The sequence below is a fragment of the Malus domestica genome, chromosome 05 (genome assembly GCF_042453785.1).
Source record: "Malus domestica chromosome 05, GDT2T_hap1".
NCBI classification, from domain to species: Eukaryota; Viridiplantae; Streptophyta; class Magnoliopsida; order Rosales; family Rosaceae; genus Malus; species Malus domestica.
In genome coordinates, this window is record NC_091665.1 from 34,904,324 (window position 1) to 34,922,716 (window position 18,393).

Below are 18,393 nucleotides of genomic sequence, written 5' to 3' on the forward strand. Positions count from 1 at the left end.
TGACGTCTTATTGTAGCACATCTCATCGACTACACTTGTTGATTGATTAGGAAGAAGAAATTGAGCTAAATATGATGGTGTTAAAATATAATTCAGCCATAAAAAATCCAAACACTTCATAATTTTTTATCATTTTTGTTCCCTAATATTAACAAACGAGATTAATACGATGGTGTTACAAACGTGTCTGATATGCCGAACTTAATGTCGGCCAACAAGTCTAAAATTGTGGAAATTATGAGATTGACCTAGAAGATTGACTTAAAAGTAGGCAGGAGCATTTGTGTCCTTGTCAAGTTGTCCCCCTCCCCACTCTCTACCCACTCCAGCTCACCTTCTTTGCAATTTCATGGTGTGAATACAAATGTAAACGTGTGAAACCCAATAGAGAGTTGATACACTTCATAATCTTTAAGCTCTCATTGCTTGTTATAAATATATGAGTTGAGTTCACTTGTTGTGTTCATCTGCAACCAATTGGGGAATAAATACACTGACTTCTCCAATGGATACCTTGTTTGCAAACACCTTATTCAATCACCTCAATATTTCTCACTCTTTTCTCATTTTGCTTTTCGCATCTACGTATCTACCCACTGCTATGATCTGCTTGGGTGATATCGGAGTTCCGAGCACTAGCACTGTGAAACCATTATGCATTGAGGAAGAAAGGCGAGCACTTGTCAGCTTTAAACAACATCTTGTTGATCCTTCTGGTAGGCTTTCCTCTTGGGTGGGTCATGATTGCTGTCAATGGGAAGGAATTTCATGCAACAACAGCACCGGCCTTGTTGTCAAGATGGACCTCCGGAATCCATATCCAGATTCCCGTTCTTATGAAGAGTGGGACGACTCGGCTTATGAAAGGTCTTGCTTGGGAGGTAAGATAAATGCTTCTTTGTTGAGCTTGAAACATTTAAAATACCTGGACCTCAGCTACAATGAGTTTCAAGGCACTTACATTCCGATGTTCTTTGGGGAGCTTAAAGGTTTGCAATATCTCAATCTCTCCTTTGCATCATTTGAGGGAGAGATTCCCCCTTCTTTTGGTAACCTGTCGAGCCTACATTTTCTTGATCTCGGGTCCAATGAGTACTTATCTTCCAGAAACTTGACTTGGCTTTCTCACCTCTCTTCCCTAAAATACCTTAATCTCAATTACATGGACCTTAGCCGCACAGGAGTCAGTTGGGCATATGTTATGAACATGCTTCCTTCATTGTTAAAGTTACACTTATCTTCGTGCCAAATTGAAAGCATTCCACTCTCACTCCAGAGGATTAACTTGACATCACTTTTGGTCCTTGATATGTCGAATAACAGTTTTAACAGTTCTTCGTTTCCCAATTGGATTTTTAATCTTACCAGCCTCATTGCACTTGATCTATCAAGGAATAATTTCAGTAATTCTCTTCCAAATGAATTTGCAAACTTCAAATCTCTAAAATACCTTGATTTATCTAAAACAGGCTTAAAAGGTCAAATTCCACAAGGTATGGGACAACTCTCTCAACTAGTTTCCCTCGATCTGTCTGAAAATTCATTGGAAGGCATTGTAACGGAAGCTCATTTCATAAATCTTACCAGATTACAAGATTTTAGTGTAGGAATTCAAGTCACACACCAACCCATGTCCCTCAAGTTCAACATGGCTCGTGATTGGGTTCCTCCTTTCAAGCTCCACACATTTGGAATCCGAAACTGTCAGGTAAGTCCTGATTTTTGGATATGGATTCAAACTCAAGTTGAACTGATCTATGTCACTCTTAGGGGTATTGGAATCTCGGATTTACCAGAGGAATGGTTGTCGAGGATATCTTCCCAAGTCCGCTGGCTAGACTTGTCTTACAACAAACTTGGTGGAAACTTTCCATCCCATTTGAAATTTCCAAGTATGCAATATTTTGATTTGAGTCACAATCAATTGGAGGGCCCAGCCCCACTTTGGTGGTCCACTAAAGTCATTATCCTTTATCTGAATAACAATATGTTTTTCGGGCCAATTCCCTCGAACATTGGTCAAATGATGCCCAATTTGCAACATCTGGTTCTAATGGAGAATCATTTGAATGGCACTATTCCTACCTCTATCGGCGGCAACATGCAGCAGTTGGAAATCTTGTCTCTAAGGAGCAATCAATTTTCTGGAGAATTACCTCATGCATGGAGTGCGGGGAGCAATATGTTGTATTTAGATGTTGGTCACAATAATCTCTTTGGTAATATTCCCACTTCATTGGGGGTATTAAGTTCCCTGAAAGTATTACATCTCAACAACAACAATTTTAGTGGTGATATTCCTAATTCCTTGCAAAATTGTTCTAGTTTGAGGAGTTTTGATCTTGGAGACAACAAGTTATCTGGGAACATACCTCTATGGATAGGAGGATCAAATGTATCCTTGTTGAACAGGCTACTATTGCGGTCCAACTTTTTTACTGGACATATTCCCCATCAACTGTGCAATCTTCTCCGCCTTCACATCCTCGACCTTAGTCGCAACAACTTTTCAGGTACTATTCCCACTTGTTTGAATAATTTGACTTTGCTGGTCAATAATATTGGTGATGTATATGTTAATGGTTATCTTGAGCAAACCACATTGATATTAAAAGGACGAGAACTTGTGTACAACACGACTCTAGATCTTGTAAAGAGCATTGATCTTTCATCAAATAATTTACAAGGTGAAATCCCTGAAGAAATAAGCAGCCTCATTCTATTGGGCACCTTGAATTTGTCCATGAATCAATTGATTGGAAGGATCCCCTCCAAGATTGGAAACTTACGTTGGCTCGAAACTCTTGATCTCTCACACAACCACCTCACGGGACAAATTCCTCAAAGCTTGTCATCTTTAACCTCTTTGTCCCACTTGAACTTGTCTTATAACAACTTGTCCGGAAGAATTCCTTCTGGAAACCAGCTTCAAACGCTCAATGATTTTTCGATTTATATGGACAATCCATCACTGTGTGGAGTTCCTCTTTTCACTAAGTGCCCTGAAGATAAGACTTTCCCATCTAAGGATGCAAAAGACAAGAATGAAGATGGAAATGATGATAAGTTGTGGTTCTATGTTAGCGTGGTACTTGGCTTCATCGTAGGCTTTTGGGGAGTTTGCGGCACATTGATCTTAAAGATATCATGGAGGTATGCCTATTTTCAATTCTTTAACATCTTCAAAGAAAAGGTAGCACTAGCAATTGCATTGAAAGTGGCTCGTTTAAGAAGTTTTTTTTATTCTGAAGTTTGATTGTACTACGTATATGTGATGTTTTTTTTTCATCAATGAGGTTTGGCTTTATGTCCCCCTCATTTGTATTTGTATTTTTATCTTAATAAGATTATGGGGTTGATTAATATATATATATATATATATATATATATATATATATATAAACTTCATTCAAAGGTTTATAGTTAATAACTAATCTGAGAGTTCCTCTTTCTATTTCAGCATTTTTCTGAACATAAAAAGCTGGGCAAGACCATGGTGATTTTACTTTTTCTAATTATTCCTTTATTAAGGAGTTCTTGGATTTCTGTTTTGCATAATTCCTTAACTTCTTGACTCATTTGAATTGGTCTGGCTTTGGTTGGGATTTTCTTTTCATCAAAATCCTTATTGTAAGGAAGTTTGATTATGTGTTGTTTTCTATGCCAAAAGGCGTTGGGAATATCAGAACAAATTTCATTAATAAGTTTCTTCTGAAATTTATCAATGTTTTCTAACAAAATTTTATTTGTTAGTTGTTCTTGAATCCTTTTGTGATTAATTTCTTCTTTTAAGAAATTAATTTGTTGTGATTTATTGTGAATTAAATTAATGGATTTTGAGATACTATCTCTTTGAAGTTGTCTAAGTTTTCTGAGATCTGTTTCAGTACAGAACTCAAATATTACTTTTTGTCCTAATGTCCTAGTGGATATACGATTATGATGGACTTTAAAAGGATATAAAAGTGCTAAGAATGGAAGACCTAAAATAACTGGATCTGAAATGTTCTTAATTAAAACAAATGGGGTTTTGAAACAAACATCATTTTGACAAACATGTGCTTTGGGTATTTCGTATTTTAATTGCATTGGTGATTAGTTTGCAGCACTAAGTATTTCTGATGACTTATGAAAATATTTAGTAGGAATTAATCCTTCTTGAATACAATTCAAGTCTGCTCCCGAATCTATCAAAGCAATTCTTTCTAATTGAAAATCTTCAATTGTTATTTTGATTTTAGAATACCATTTGGTATCAGAGCCAAGTGAGTGGTAATTGCATTAGCATATATCTAATCCATAAGTTAAGTTCTAAATTCAGTCTTTCGACTAACAATTTATCTTATCTGTTAATCTTCTAAGTACGTTTGTTCAACTCCCCAACCAAACAGTAAGGCGTATTCCAAACAATAAGTCCCAGGAGAGGCATGAACGGATCGTATGAGCGGGGAAGGAGTTTAGCTAATACGCGAGGAAGGTGAAGCATATAAGATTTCTGTATTTTGTTTGATTGTTTTGTGAACTTCATGAGTAGATTATTTAGATCTAATTCAATGGCCAGCACTAGCTCTAGATCAAATCTAGGAACTATACCAGATATTGTTAATGAAGAACAAAAATTAGAATTTCAAACAGACGACAATGTCGATTTTGGAGATTGGAATATCCCCAAAGTTTCATCAAAAAATATTTATAAGAAAAAATGGTTAGTAGCCTCATTTAGAAGTGAACATCATGTCAAAACAGTTGAAAAAAATTATGCTCTTAGTAAAGAACATGAAACTTGTTAGTTATTCTCTCCAGAACAGATAAATTCCCATAGGAAAGATGGTCATAACTACATTCACATAGGATTAGTCCAAATAGCGGTTAACCCATTAACAAGAAGAGGTCTTAATACCTCCATATTATTATGTTTCCGAGATGCAAGGTTCATTAACTTTAGTGATAGCATACTTGGAATGATTGAGTCAAGCCTTTATAATGGACCTATCCATTTTGATTGTTTTCCAGACCTCACCATAAGTCTTTCAGATCCCCATATGCTAAAAGTACTCACATTAAATATAAAAACTTCAGGATACCAAGTCCTTGAAGGAACACAGCCATTGGCATTAATTTACAGAGTATATTACAAAGTTACAGGAACAAACATGAATTTCCAAGCCTTAGTAAAGAGTCCTAGAGACCATACACTTTTGATACAAACCAACCAAGAAAATGCCAATATTAAAGTACCAAGAACCATTAGATGGTCAGATATCAGTCTACCTTTAGACTGGTGTTTGATTAATGAAAGTAAACCAGTTAGTGTTCAAAATAGTCTAGTAGACTTAGATACCATAGAACAATATTTTGACGAAACAGTCAAAATCAATTTTGACAGGTTAACTAGAAAACCTAGTAATCAGTCACATAAATCTTTCACTCCTAGTAGGAACTCATTTGCTGGATCTTTATCTGCCAGTATGGTAGGTCAAGGTCAAGGTCAAGAGTACATCAACTCTTTGAGTAATAGGAAAATGAAAGCAGTAGAAACAAATTATATTGTTACTCAACAAGAATTAATCAATGATTTAATTAATATCAAATTAAAATCAGTAGAAACCAATTCACAGGTGGTTCACCCAGTTTACCAGTCTAATATCCAAGACCAAGGAGAACAAACATCTCCACATAATCTGACTTTGAAGCAAGTCAGGTTAATCACCAATTACTTGTTTTAAACAAACCCTTTAAAATCCATTGGAAAAAACTCAACAATGACATTCAAGCAGAAGAAAATATTTCTAGAAGAAATATCTTTAGAACTAAATATACACAAGAACAAAAGTTAGATATTAAAGATAAATGGACAAATTTCATGAACAAATACAGGTTTGAAGTATTTTTCTTCGACTTCGTTGAAAAGTAATATAAATCTGAAAAGAAATTAAAGGTAATCACCAAAGAAAACTGGATGAAATAATACAAAACCACAGTGTCTTCCAGTCATCCCCCACAAGAAACTATCCTTATCGCCACTGCCAATACACAACTCCTAGCCACTCCTTTTAAACTTCCAAAGGAAGATGCAGGAGTAAAACCTATCATAGAACAAAACAATTTCACAAACCAAAACCTTCATACCATAGGCAAACAGTTAGACAAAATAGATAGATTGTCACAACCCAAAACCAACATCTAAAGACAAACCCTTAGTCACATTTCCAGAGTCTTCCAGCACAACGACTTTAAAGACAATGTCTACAAGTAAAAAAATAGACCAAATGCTTCATGAATTGAAGCAAGAAAGGACAATTAATGTCATCCAACAAAATGAACCCCAAGAAGAAACAACTTCTTCTACAATTTGGGATTCAAAGAATGCATCTGACTCAACTTCCATTAGGAAAGTCGAACAAGCCTTTTCCAATTTTGAAATCAAAATCACCAACAAGAGAGTTAATCCAACATCTCTTACCAAAAATTGGTATCCCAGACCTACACCTCCAGACCTTCAATTTGAAGAAAGGAATATTCAAAACCAATTTGTTGTTTCAGCAGATAAACTCTATGAATGGAACATATATGGTTTATCAGAACAAGAACTTCTTAACAAATTACAACATATCTCTATGGTTGCTAATAGCTAGATTACCAATCATAATCTTACCCAAACTCAGGTCGTTGACCTTTTAGTCACTGGATTCACAGGAATGCTACATTCCTGGTGGGAGAAATATCTCACTGAACAATCAAGAAATGAAATAAAAAATGCAGTAAAAATAGATGAAGATGAATTACCCATCTTTGACGAACACATAGGACAGGGAGTCCCTGATGCAGTTAACACCTTACTTTTCACTACCATAGAACATTTCATAGGAACACCTAGCAATGTTACCTCCAGGATCCATGATCAACTTAGTAACTTAGGGTGCCCAACCTTAAGTGACTTCAGATGGTACAAAGATGTTTTTATGTCAAGAGTCATGCTTAGAGAAGATAGTAATCAACCATTTTGGAAAGAAAAATTTATTAATGGATTACCAAATCTATTTGCACATAAAATAAAAAACGTTTTAGTTAACGAAGAAGGTATCATACCATATCATATCCTTACCTATGGAAATATAATAAGTATTATCCAGAATGAAAGATTGAAAATGTGTATAGATATGAAAATTTCAAAACAAGTTAACAAAGATAAATCAATTGCCAAATACGAATTAGGAACGTTCTATGAACAATATGGTTTACCACCTATAGCTCCATCCAATAAAAAGAAAAAGTCAGATACCTACAATAAGTACCCAACTAAGTACTTCAGTAGGAGACACCCCAAATACAACAAATACAAAACTAAAAATTTTGAAACCAATAGGTTTTATGAAAAACCTAAATCCAACAAGTGGAACAGGAAACCCTCGGGTAAAATCCACTCCAAAACCCAAGAACAGAAAGGAAAATGTTACAAGTGTGGCAAGTATGGTCATTATGCTAATAAGTGTAGAATTAAGAAAACCATTAGTCAGCTGAAAATCTTTGAGGAAAAGAAACTACAGCTTATCCAAGTTTTGGATCTTAAAGACACAGACTATAGTCAATCTGAAGATGATCTAACTTCTAGTTCGTCTTCCTCATACCAATATGCTAGTAGTATACCATCACCCGACATTAAATTAGGATGTAATGATACTTGTTGTAAGACTGTTTCAGTCCTCAACAAAGAAGAAGAACAAGAAAATCTTCTTATAGAATTAATTAGTAAAGTCGATGACCCATAACTAAAGTCAATTTATTTAAAGAAACTTAAGAAACTGGTTTCCCTAGATGAAACCAGTTCTAGTCAACCCCAGCCTTCACAAAAGATTAGCCTTAGCACCACATTAGAAAGGTTTAATAAACCAAAGAAAGAAATCATTGTAAAGGATTTACAACAAGAAATTAATAAAATCAAAGAAGAAATTAGGTTTCTAAAATCAGAAAACCTAGAAATACGTACACAACTCACTGGAGTCCGAACACAACAATTAGTAAAATCCCAGGATTAAGAAAGCAGTAGTTCTTCTTCTAAGCATAAACTTGAAATAGAAAATCCCACAAATGACTTAATACTAAGTCTTTTAGACAAGATAAGAATCTGAAAATGGTATTCTAAAATCAAAATAATAATTGAAGATTTTCAATTAGAAACAATTGCTTTGATAGATTCGGGAGCAGACTTGAATTGTATTCAAGAAGGATTAATTCCTACTAAGTATTTTCATAAGTCATCAGAAATACTTAGTGCTGCAAACCAATCATCAATGCAATTAAAATACGAAATACCCAAAGCACATGTTTGTCAAAATGATGTTTGTTTCAAAATCCCATTTGTTTTAATTAAGAACATTTCAGATCCAGTTATTTTAGGTCTTCCATTCTTAGCACTTTTATATCCTTTTAAAGTCCATCATAATCGTATATCCACAAGGACATTAGGACCTTTCACAAGAGGGATCCCCATTTTTAAAAAAAAAAATGGGGACACGCTCCCCACCGTTAGATTGACTTTAATGAAATTGTATGGTTGAGATTAAAACACAAGCCACATAATCTCAACCACATGATTTCATTAAAGTCAAATCCAATGGTAGGGAGCGTGTCCCCATTTTTTTGAAAAAATGGGGATCCCTCCCCTTAAGGTCCCTGTAAATATATATATATATATATATATAGTGGCGGATCCAAGATTTTAAATTCGGGGGGGGGGGGCTATTAATAAAGGTAAAGAAATTTATAGACAAAATTAACATTGAAAGGTTAAATATAATACATTTCATTAAAAAATCATACGCAAAACAACACTACAACAACCTATAAAATCCTAATTTGAGCGTCCACGACGGGTTTCATAGCCTAAAAATGTTCTATGATAGCTTCATTACCAATACATGAAAAAACATTAGTCAACCATCTTTCTCACTGAATAAATAGATGGTGCTATCGGCTTTGACTTGAAAAATCTCTCCATATTTTTTTATTTCTAAACTACACATTTAACAAAAAAAAAAAAAAAACACAAAACATATACCAATTGTTAAAAAGGGTCCTATTTTCTTTCTTCTCCGCACGCGGTCTAGACGGACTAGGTGAATTTAAGTAAATTTAGTATATACCTTTAGTATTTTGGTGAATTTAAGGTATAAGATAAAAGTTCAAATAATTACAATTCATAGTAATTTACATAATATTTTTAAAGATCATATTGATTTATATTGAATTTTAAGACAAATAAGTGTGTTAAATATGTGGGTGTAGAAAGCAAAATGAGGCACTGGACGCGTAAAGTGACACACCTCGACCCAAAATTAGGGCGTGACGGCCAGCACGCCCTGATTTTGGGTCGGGGTGTGGATCACTTCCCGGGCCCGCTCCACCACCGTAGCACAATATTGTCCGCTTTGGGATGAGATGTGACATAAAGCACAATATTGTCCGCTTTGGGATGAGATGTGACATAAAGAGGGGAGCCGCACCAATTAGCAAAAATACACCTAGGGATTGACAGCCCATTTTCATTTTTTGGAAAGATCAACTTGATGTTAGCTGTCCAAATGTGATTGGACCAATTAAAAAATAAATTAAATGGGAAAGTTTGAGAGTGGTCACGTGGGAATGAAAGGATGAGAGAGAAACCCATTTAATCATCTTTTTCCTCCTTTCATCTTCGCAAGAACAAAACCCTGCAAACCCAGAAATTACAGAACACATTGCACAGGCCTCGTGTTCGAGTACGAGGGCTCCCGAAAATTTTCTAGCAACGATTTAGGGTCGCCGAGGGGTCCTAGGACCTCCCATGTCCTTCTGTAGATCTGCCACTGTATATGTATGTGTGTGTGTGTGTGTGTGTGTGTGTGATATTTTTTCCCTCTTTTGTTTTTAACACTTACATCTTATGTAATAAATAACGGAATTTGTCCTTTGATAACACTCTTTCTTGGGTTACCATTTCTTTTGTTTAGTTTGAATTCGTCCTGGCTGCCTTCAGGCTCTACAATCCAATGCATGCATTAAGGAAAATACGTCTTTCAGCAAGACTAGACTAAAAGGATTCATTTTATGTCTACTTTGAGCAGCATTCTTTGCATTTTCGATACAGGGTTTAGCATGATCAAGAGCCTACTGAAAAGAAATATGTAGATTTTAAAACAACAGAGAAAACGACAGTCAACATGTTGTGCATCTTGTCAACCCCCAATGAGTTGTCTAAGCTTGCCTACTGACTTCTAGAGAGAGAGAGAGAGAGAGAGAGAGAGAGAGAGAGATGCACGAGCCTAGTAATAATTAACAAACGGATAATGTTAACGAGACTCAATTTGTAAACTAAATTTTGAAAACTAAAAGACATGGAAGTTAATGAATGGTTTATTGCTCAAGCGTTGATAAACATGCACATTTCTATTGGTGACACATCATTTAATTTGAAAATTTAATCTCCCTAGCATTACCCTTAAACACCACTGTCATTCACTACTTCTCATGGAGTAAACTAGTAATATGCTCGCGCGATGCTGCGGGACTTAAATGCACCAGCCTTAACTACATGAATAAGACACATTTAACCTGAAAAACATTCAACATAATCATGAATGAACAAAGAGGATAGATCTAGGAAATTATAAAAAGCATTATAACTCCAAGAAATTATAAAAATCCATCCAGTCAAGAGACAATATAATAGCTGTGGGAAGGTGAGTAAGCAACCAAGAATCTAAGATATACTTGACTTGCAATTCCATTATAATTTCACACACAAAAAAAGACCATATTTTGATTGAAACATCAAACAAAACAATCTCATAGATTGGACCAACTAAATAAAGAATATATCTATATGATTTTCAACCTAACTATAAAAGAAAGCTTTATAACAGTGCAATCAACATTATTTGAACTAAACTTAAAAAAAAAAACTGATTGCATGTTATAAATTCCATAAATAATTTGGTTTTGCAGTCTCAGACACCCAACACCTCTCCCTCAGATAGTACTAAACGAAGTGCCTCGTAGCATTGAATCAGCCTGCAACACCCCCAGGCGAGATTGAGACTACTTTTCATATTTTCATTTTAATGTACCAGCAAGGAAACGATAGTATATTCCAAAATTAGCAGTTTACAGAGAAATATAAATAGAGTATGAGCCACAATCAACAATCAGTAAGACTGAACCATGGGAAATGAACAAACGAAAACCATAAATGACGACCAAAAGAGCCATCTTTTCAAACAGAAAATACTGAAACAGCATAAGCTGATGCATACCAAAAGCTTGTCTCTTGTGGTATGAAGCCATATGTGAAACCAGCTGGGAATTTGTAGGCACATGAACATAATCCGTTGACTCCAAATCACTCTCAGAGTAACTTATATGCAGTGAGCTCAATCTGTTGGCAGCCTCAAAGTTCACCAAACTGTCTGAACTTCTGGTATGCGGTGAATCATTAGAACTGCATATCATTAACGTATGCCATCTACTGGCAATTGTTGCTATACCTTGGGCTCTACTGGAAATTTTAGTAGCTGCGTGCAAGGAAAGAATAATGCCGACAACCTGAACAATTGTGGAGACCTGAAAATTTGGAGAAGAAAGAGGGAAGGAAATTTAATGCATTAAATTTTAGTCTGCAATCAATGATGATTAGAGAGTTTTCAGAGAGGTCCAATGTTAAAAGGGGAATCCATTATGATTTTGAATCTAAGCCTGTAAGAGTGAGAAGTTAATCAAAAGAGAAGTAGATACACAAAAGCATTGAACTTACTGCAAAATCGCCAATATACATTATCCAATTAACCTAATTGTAGTAAAAACCTAGCAAATCTGCATTAAATTAAGCATATTTTGCAGTAAAGTATCCATCTTTTCACAGTAAAACAATAAAAAGATCATGAGCAAGTAAATCTGGACCACTATGATCAAAATTCGCAATCAATAACCATAATTATAAATTTTGACAAACTTATAGTTGCTACAGTGTTTGACAATGATCATGTAAATGCAGAGGCTTGGCCGAAGGAGAGGCATCGAAGAAATCCGGAAATCCTTCCATGGCAAACTTAGTTGTACAACCATGGCATGTGTGTTGTATGCTAGATGCCCCCTCTCTTTTAACAACACACAATAGCTTACGCAAATGCAAAGAGACTTCAACATGTTTCATTTAAAATAAGTTTACATTTTGTAGCAAATGCATATGGCGAAATAGTCTATAAGTAATCATACTGGCAACCAAACAAAACAGTTCAAAAACTTCAATGGAAATATAAATTGCAGAAAAAAAAACTTGAATTTCCAAACCCACAAAATAAAAAATTCAACCAGATTAAATGTAAGAAGAAATACCAAAAACTGAGAGCTGCAGACAATCAAAATGCTCATGATCTTGGTCGTGCTGATGAAATCCAAATCTGTACTTTCATGTCCTCCTCCTCGGTCAATTCCTTTAGGAGCTTCGATATCGCCAACAATGTCTCCTCTTCGTGGTCGTGGCCATGGTCGTGCCAACTGCAATCCATGAACCATCCATTTCTGCAGTAAAATGTCCTCAACTTAAAACCAGTATAATTTAGCCAACCATATTCAAGTACCACAAAATATAATTTTATCGTAGTAAGCTTTTCGATTCATTCCAAATGAAGATATTATGTGTTCACATATATATATTCACAACCATAAGAAAGAAGAAAACAACTCTTGGTACAGAGCAAAAATGAAGCACTACAGATTCCCACACACCATACTCTGAGAACAAACAAAAACAAAACCAAATTATATAGCAGCATGCAAGTCACGAAGGAACAAAGAAAAAAGAATACTCATTTGCAAATCCAAAATTAGAAAAAAAACGCATGGACAAAACTGGGAAAATCACCACAAAAAACTGGTCGCCAGAGAGCTTTTTCCTTCTTTTTTTTTAGGTCTTTTTGAAACGAAATTGGAAATTCAGAAAAAGCTATGTAACATACAAATACAACATCTATCTTGAAAATTCAACAAAGAAAAGAGAATCCTGAAACCAAACCCATCCATTAGGAAGGGACAGCTAGCCTGGGCTAATTAAAAGTTCAACAAAAACAGAACCAAAGACTTACCCATCAATGCATAAGTAAAGGATTAACATTGTGAATCATAAAAAGCAAGACCGCAAGTCACAATTCTAGAAGAGGAAAATTTACTAATAAAATGAACCAAGGACCAATTTTGAATATCTTATTTAAAATTGAATCCAGAAAAATTAAAAGTTTCTTACATTTAAAAGGTTTGTGAAGAAAACGCCATACCAAATCAAGCATTAATGTATAGTTTCATACTGACAATCTTGGAAATTCATATACCATGTTCACTTTGCTTGATTTGTTTGATCAGAGAAATTACTTTCTAAAAACAATCTTGACAAATGATAATCTTGATTTGCTTGATTGTCCAACAACAATCTTGGAATATGTACCGTTCAATGTATGTCTTTAGAATCGAATGACAATCTTGGAAATTTATCCTGACAAAGTGAACATGGAAATTCATATACCATTTGACAATACCAAATCAAGCAATATCTAAAGACCAAAAACAGATCCTACAAAGCAGAAACCCTGTCTCATATGCATTAAAATGATTGACAAATTCTTGGTGAATCATCATAAAATTAACCCAATTTCTCAATTCCAAAAACAGGAAAGTTTAAGAAAGGGTTCTGAGTTCTCACCATAACGAAAATAATCATATTGTTTCAGTTTGAACTCGGGTCAATTTCCATCATCTGCATTAACAGAAACAATAACTTATGTCAGTGCATTCAAACCAAACCCATAGATCAATTCCTAAAATTAACTGCAAATCACAAAGTTACCCAAAAAAAATCCAGCAAAGAACCAACATACCTGAAAATTACTATATTAGCACTCCCTCCACCCCAAAATCAGAAAATTTGAAATTAGAGTTTGATAACATTGTACATAGAAAGCAAGTAATTGATAATTTTGGTGGTTTCCCAGGACAATAATGAGATTGCAGAGATCATATTCATACATGGATGCGCAAATACACAGACACTATAGAGACCATTTGATGAAAAAAAAAATAGAGATGCTCAGAGATTCAACACACACTATACATAGATCCATGGCTTAGAATTTCTCAGATCCGGTTGAGATTAATAAAAAAAAAAAAAATTAACGATGTGAATTTATACCTCTGACAGTCTGAGCTCCGTTCCCCTGATTCCTTCGCTGGCTTGGTGCAAACCTGAGGAGATCGGCGATTAGGGATAAGAAAACTGGCGGCTGTGGTTTAGTTTTTTGAGAGAGAATTCAAGAGAAAAGAAAAAGGAGAAGAAGAAGGGGATGCCCCTTCCCTTCTGAGATCGTCAATAACATCTGAAGTACTTAACACCCATACACTATATTTACACACATAAACTAATCAGCACTCATAACATGTCAATGGTCCAACGATTATGGAGCTCGAAATTTATATAAGAAAGGGCCAATCAAATCATAAATTAAAATGAAAACATATAAGTAATTAAGAATTATTACTTGCTTAGTCAGTTCCTTCTTGCCACTTCAAGGATTATTCAATTCAACCCGATTTGATCAAACTGCATCACCCAACAAAACAAAAAATAAATGAATTAAAAGGAAATTAGGGGAACTAAATTAAATATACACTGACTGACTTTTTGGCTAGAAAACCCAAAAAGAGCAATTAAATAGCAGCGCATAATGACGGAATTTCTATGAAAAAATATGAATGAGTTTTCAATTAATAATTGAGGCCGAAATAAAGAAGGCCCTTCTCACCTTTGATGCAAGGCGGACAACAAATTCATTATGGATTAATGTATAATATCTAAGATCCTTTTTTTTTTTTTATTGACTGATGCTTCAACATCATCCACCTAATTCATATTGCACATCCATACATAGCTGAGAACGCTTATTCCCACCACCATTGCATTGTTACTTTAGTATGTATTTTTCACTAAGAAGAAAAGGAAAGAGCATCACGAAAAATTTAGTTCCAAAATAGCTAAGAACAATTATAATAGCACAGATAAAAAAAGGCACTATCAAAGAAATCAAAGGTTGTTTTAATAGAAGGGAAAAAAGTGGCAATGAGAAAAATTCACATGTTATTACCTTAAACTGGAGTTAAAATTACTCACCCTTTGCACCAAGAAAAAAATAAAGAAAGACTTCTAATCCCATAAATAGCAAATACTCTACTATCCTAAATTCCTAATCCCACTTGACTTCGCTACCTCACACCTTTGTCCTGTCTCCCATTAACTAAAAACACTCCCAAATCACACCAGCCAGCCATACAAAGCCACTGGCCACATCAAATATTAGGCACGATTCAGGTAACCAAATTCAAAGAATAGAGTTCAAATAACAAAATGCAAAGAACAAAATACATATGGTAAAATTCAAGAACATGATTAAGAGGATTTGAACATATCATGTTGAAAACTTACCGAAGAGCGACGATTCTAAGGCGGTAGCGGTCAGGCTTCTTGACTTCTCCAGTTGTGGGTGCTGATTTTATTGAAGCCTCAAAATTAAAACAATTAGCTACTTAGATCCAATAATCTGATTGTTTCTCGGAAAAAATAGCTTGCAATACAGATTTTGCAGCACTAATTAAGAAAGAATTAAATCCAGGTATGAAAAACTGAATGAATCAATTACATTAGATATCATATATTGTCAGCAAAAATAATTAACCGATTCAAATGTATCTAGCTAGTATGGATTGAATAACCACTTCAATTGGGAAAGAGAAGATGCAAAATCGAATAGCCACTTGGATGATCAATGGATTATTCCATCTAGAAAATGATAAATATATACACATAGAGAGGCAGAAAGAAGAGAGGGAAGCATTATTACCATTTGGCGGCATTGATAGGTGCAGAGCAATTGATTCTTGTTTGATCCTCCATGTCTTCTCTATGCCTTCAGTCTCCAAATAGCCTCCCTCACTTGGTAGAAGCCACTGATAATTCTGATAAAAAACAAAACAAACATTCAAATCAATTGTTATCAGTATTACATGGACTAAAAGAACAGAAGAAGCAAGATTTCATGTAGACGATCGCTTGTATAAACCAAATCTAGTAAATCAGAAAAAAAAATGTAATACAACAGTACACGACTGGAAAAGAGAGAGTACAAAATCCAGTCTACTGCTTAAGCATGACTCTATGTAAGATTCTTTTTCCTTCCATTAAAGTTTGAACAGACCAACATATCACATTAAGGAAAACAAATCACCTTCTCAGCCTTGGCAGCAGCTTGTGCAGATTTTCCATACAATTCTTCTCTAACAGCAAGTTGACCCTTCAATTTCTTATCTTCAAGCCCTGAAAACACAAAATCCAAGATGCAGTGACAAATAAACATGTATACGTTTCATGAAAACTCAAAGTTTCTAGGCCATACCACCAAATTTGCTTCTGCTCCTCTAAGAAACTTCTTCGCTCTCTTATCTAACTCATCAGAAATCTTCTCCTGCAAATTAAGGTACTGCCCATTTTATTTTCTTATTTTAAGAAAATTATGTGCACGTAAGAGCCTAAAGTTCGGCTCTCACGTTGGTGAGTTAAATAGTGCAATGTACAAAAGGTGAGAGTTTAATCCAGAGCTATCATAACTAAAATACCAAAATATCATGCAATCTGACTTAAACATGTAACAGCAACCAGATAATTGAAAATTTACTAATAAAATGAACCAAAGACCAATTTTGAATAATCAGGAATGATGACGTTTTAACATTGACATAGTGTGTTTGTGTGAGAGAGAGATGGAAATAGAGTTAGAGTTCGACAAATGCAGAAATCAACCTTAAGATTCCCTCTGGTTCAAATGGTGCAAGCACCATTGAGGAGAATCAGACGGCAGTGGTCGATAGTCCGAAGAATTAACACTGCATTCCTGAAACACAGAGGATTAAAAATTTTGGATTATCATCAATGAAATGCACTAATACAGAACTGAAATTCTGATATTCAATAAACAGGATGTTGATAAAGGTTATGCTTGCCTGGAATAACCAGATTGATAAGGTGAAAATTTTGAGGCTTTAAGGTCTGAGCTAAAAGTTGAAGCTTCTACTTTCCAACTCGGGAAGAAATAATTGTGAAAATGCACAAAATAAAAGGCTTGATTTCCAAACCATTAAAAGGAAATTAAGAAATTAATTTATATATTTAATTTGGGTGAGGGATTTGAACAGAAAACCCATTTGTTCCATCCTCCAGATTCATGCTTTTTTTCCAAACCATTAAAGAACAAAAAGAAAAGGTGCACAATTTACTCAAACCCACAAAATTAAAATTAATTACACCATAATCAGGCAAAAGATTCAAAATTCTCAATGTTTAGTGGTCGATAGTCCGAAGAATTAACACTGCATTCCTGAAACACAGAGGATTAAAAATTTTGGATTATCATCAATGAAATGCACTAATACAGAACTGAAATTCTGATATTCAATAAACAGGATGTTGATAAAGGTTATGCTTGCCTGGAATAACCAGATTGATAAGGTGAAAATTTTGAGGCTTTAAGGTCTGAGCTAAAAGTTGAAGCTTCTACTTTCCAACTCGGGAAGAAATAATTGTGAAAATGCACAAAATAAAAGGCTTGATTTCCAAACCATTAAAAGGAAATTAAGAAATTAATTTATATATTTAATTTGGGTGAGGGATTTGAACAGAAAACCCATTTGTTCCATCCTCCAGATTCATGCTTTTTTTCCAAACCATTAAAGAACAAAAAGAAAAGGTGCACAATTTACTCAAACCCACAAAATTAAAATTAATTACACCATAATCAGGCAAAAGATTCAAAATTCTCAATGTAAAAACCCAAATTAAACATAAAATTCAAAATTAACGACGCAACAACCCAAACCTAGATATGAACATTTCAGCAAAACCTAAACCCTAGACAGGCACAAATGTTCATTTCTTCATAGAAAATTTACAAAATTTTAAAGAATGACAACCCCAGCAAAACAAAATCCAAACATATCCAAAATTAGCAAGATAGACACAAACCCAAAAGCAAATCAGCCTCTCAGACTAAGCAAACACGGTAGCAGCCATACACGCCCATGGCTCTTTCCATCTCAGGAGGCCATGACCGACGACGGAATAACCAAAAATACCAAAGAAAACGCAGATTCCAAACAAACCCAAATCGAAATGAACCCTAGAAATTGAAAATTTAAATTGGGGGAGCTCTGAAATTTTACCTAAATAGCAACTTAGGAGTTGCCGCAGCACCATTAATTCACAACTAAGCCGTAGCCATATACATTCCTCAACAATCTTTGAATTTTAATTAAAACTCAAAAAAT

General features: G+C 34.7%; 2 protein-coding genes across 4 annotated transcripts; one reads left to right on the plus strand and one right to left on the minus strand.

Annotated features, from left to right (window-relative positions):
* Positions 1-449: 449 nt before the first annotated feature.
* LOC103435406 (receptor-like protein EIX2) lies at positions 450-3,363 on the plus strand. 2 transcript variants are annotated; one of them, XM_070821230.1, is made up of 2 exons: positions 450-2,513; positions 2,688-3,363. In XM_070821230.1, the coding sequence occupies exons 1-2, from the start codon at positions 506-508 to the stop codon at positions 3,254-3,256; spliced, it is 2,577 nt and encodes an 858-aa protein (XP_070677331.1). In that variant the 5' UTR covers positions 450-505; the 3' UTR covers positions 3,257-3,363. The 2 variants fall into 2 exon arrangements, with proteins under 2 accessions (XP_070677331.1, XP_070677332.1); XM_070821231.1 differs by lacking the exon at positions 2,688-3,363 and having other exon boundaries at positions 450-2,219; positions 2,326-2,454.
* Positions 3,364-10,376: 7,013 nt separating this feature from the next.
* LOC139195759 (uncharacterized) lies at positions 10,377-16,968 on the minus strand. Of its 2 annotated transcripts, XM_070821233.1 has the most exons (11): positions 16,874-16,968; positions 16,470-16,538; positions 16,302-16,390; positions 15,918-16,032; positions 15,503-15,579; positions 14,562-14,623; positions 14,216-14,268; positions 13,730-13,783; positions 12,370-12,555; positions 11,292-11,598; positions 10,377-10,590 (listed from the first exon to the last, which is right to left on the minus strand). In XM_070821233.1, the coding sequence occupies exons 8-11, from the start codon at positions 13,745-13,747 to the stop codon at positions 10,586-10,588; spliced, it is 516 nt and encodes a 171-aa protein (XP_070677334.1). In that variant the 5' UTR covers positions 13,748-13,783; positions 14,216-14,268; positions 14,562-14,623; positions 15,503-15,579; positions 15,918-16,032; positions 16,302-16,390; positions 16,470-16,538; positions 16,874-16,968; the 3' UTR covers positions 10,377-10,585. The 2 variants fall into 2 exon arrangements, 1 of the variants encoding a protein (XP_070677334.1); XR_011580688.1 differs by lacking the exons at positions 10,377-10,590; positions 16,470-16,538; positions 16,874-16,968 and having other exon boundaries at positions 11,035-11,598; positions 15,918-16,023; positions 16,302-16,384.
* Between the last annotated feature and the right edge of the window lie 1,425 nt (positions 16,969-18,393).

Coding starts and splice junctions, on each gene's coding strand:
- LOC103435406 (XM_070821230.1), top strand. CDS start 506: ATGGATACCTTGTTTGCAAACACCTTATTCAATCACCTCAATATTTCT. Junction 2,514..2,687: donor TAGTCGCAACAACTTTTCAG/GTACTATTCCCA, acceptor ATAATTTACAAG/GTGAAATCCCTGAAGAAATA.
- LOC139195759 (XM_070821233.1), bottom strand. Junction 11,599..12,369: donor TCTGCAGCTCTCAGTTTTTG/GTATTTCTTCTT, acceptor CCAAATTTTCAG/GTCTCCACAATTGTTCAGGT.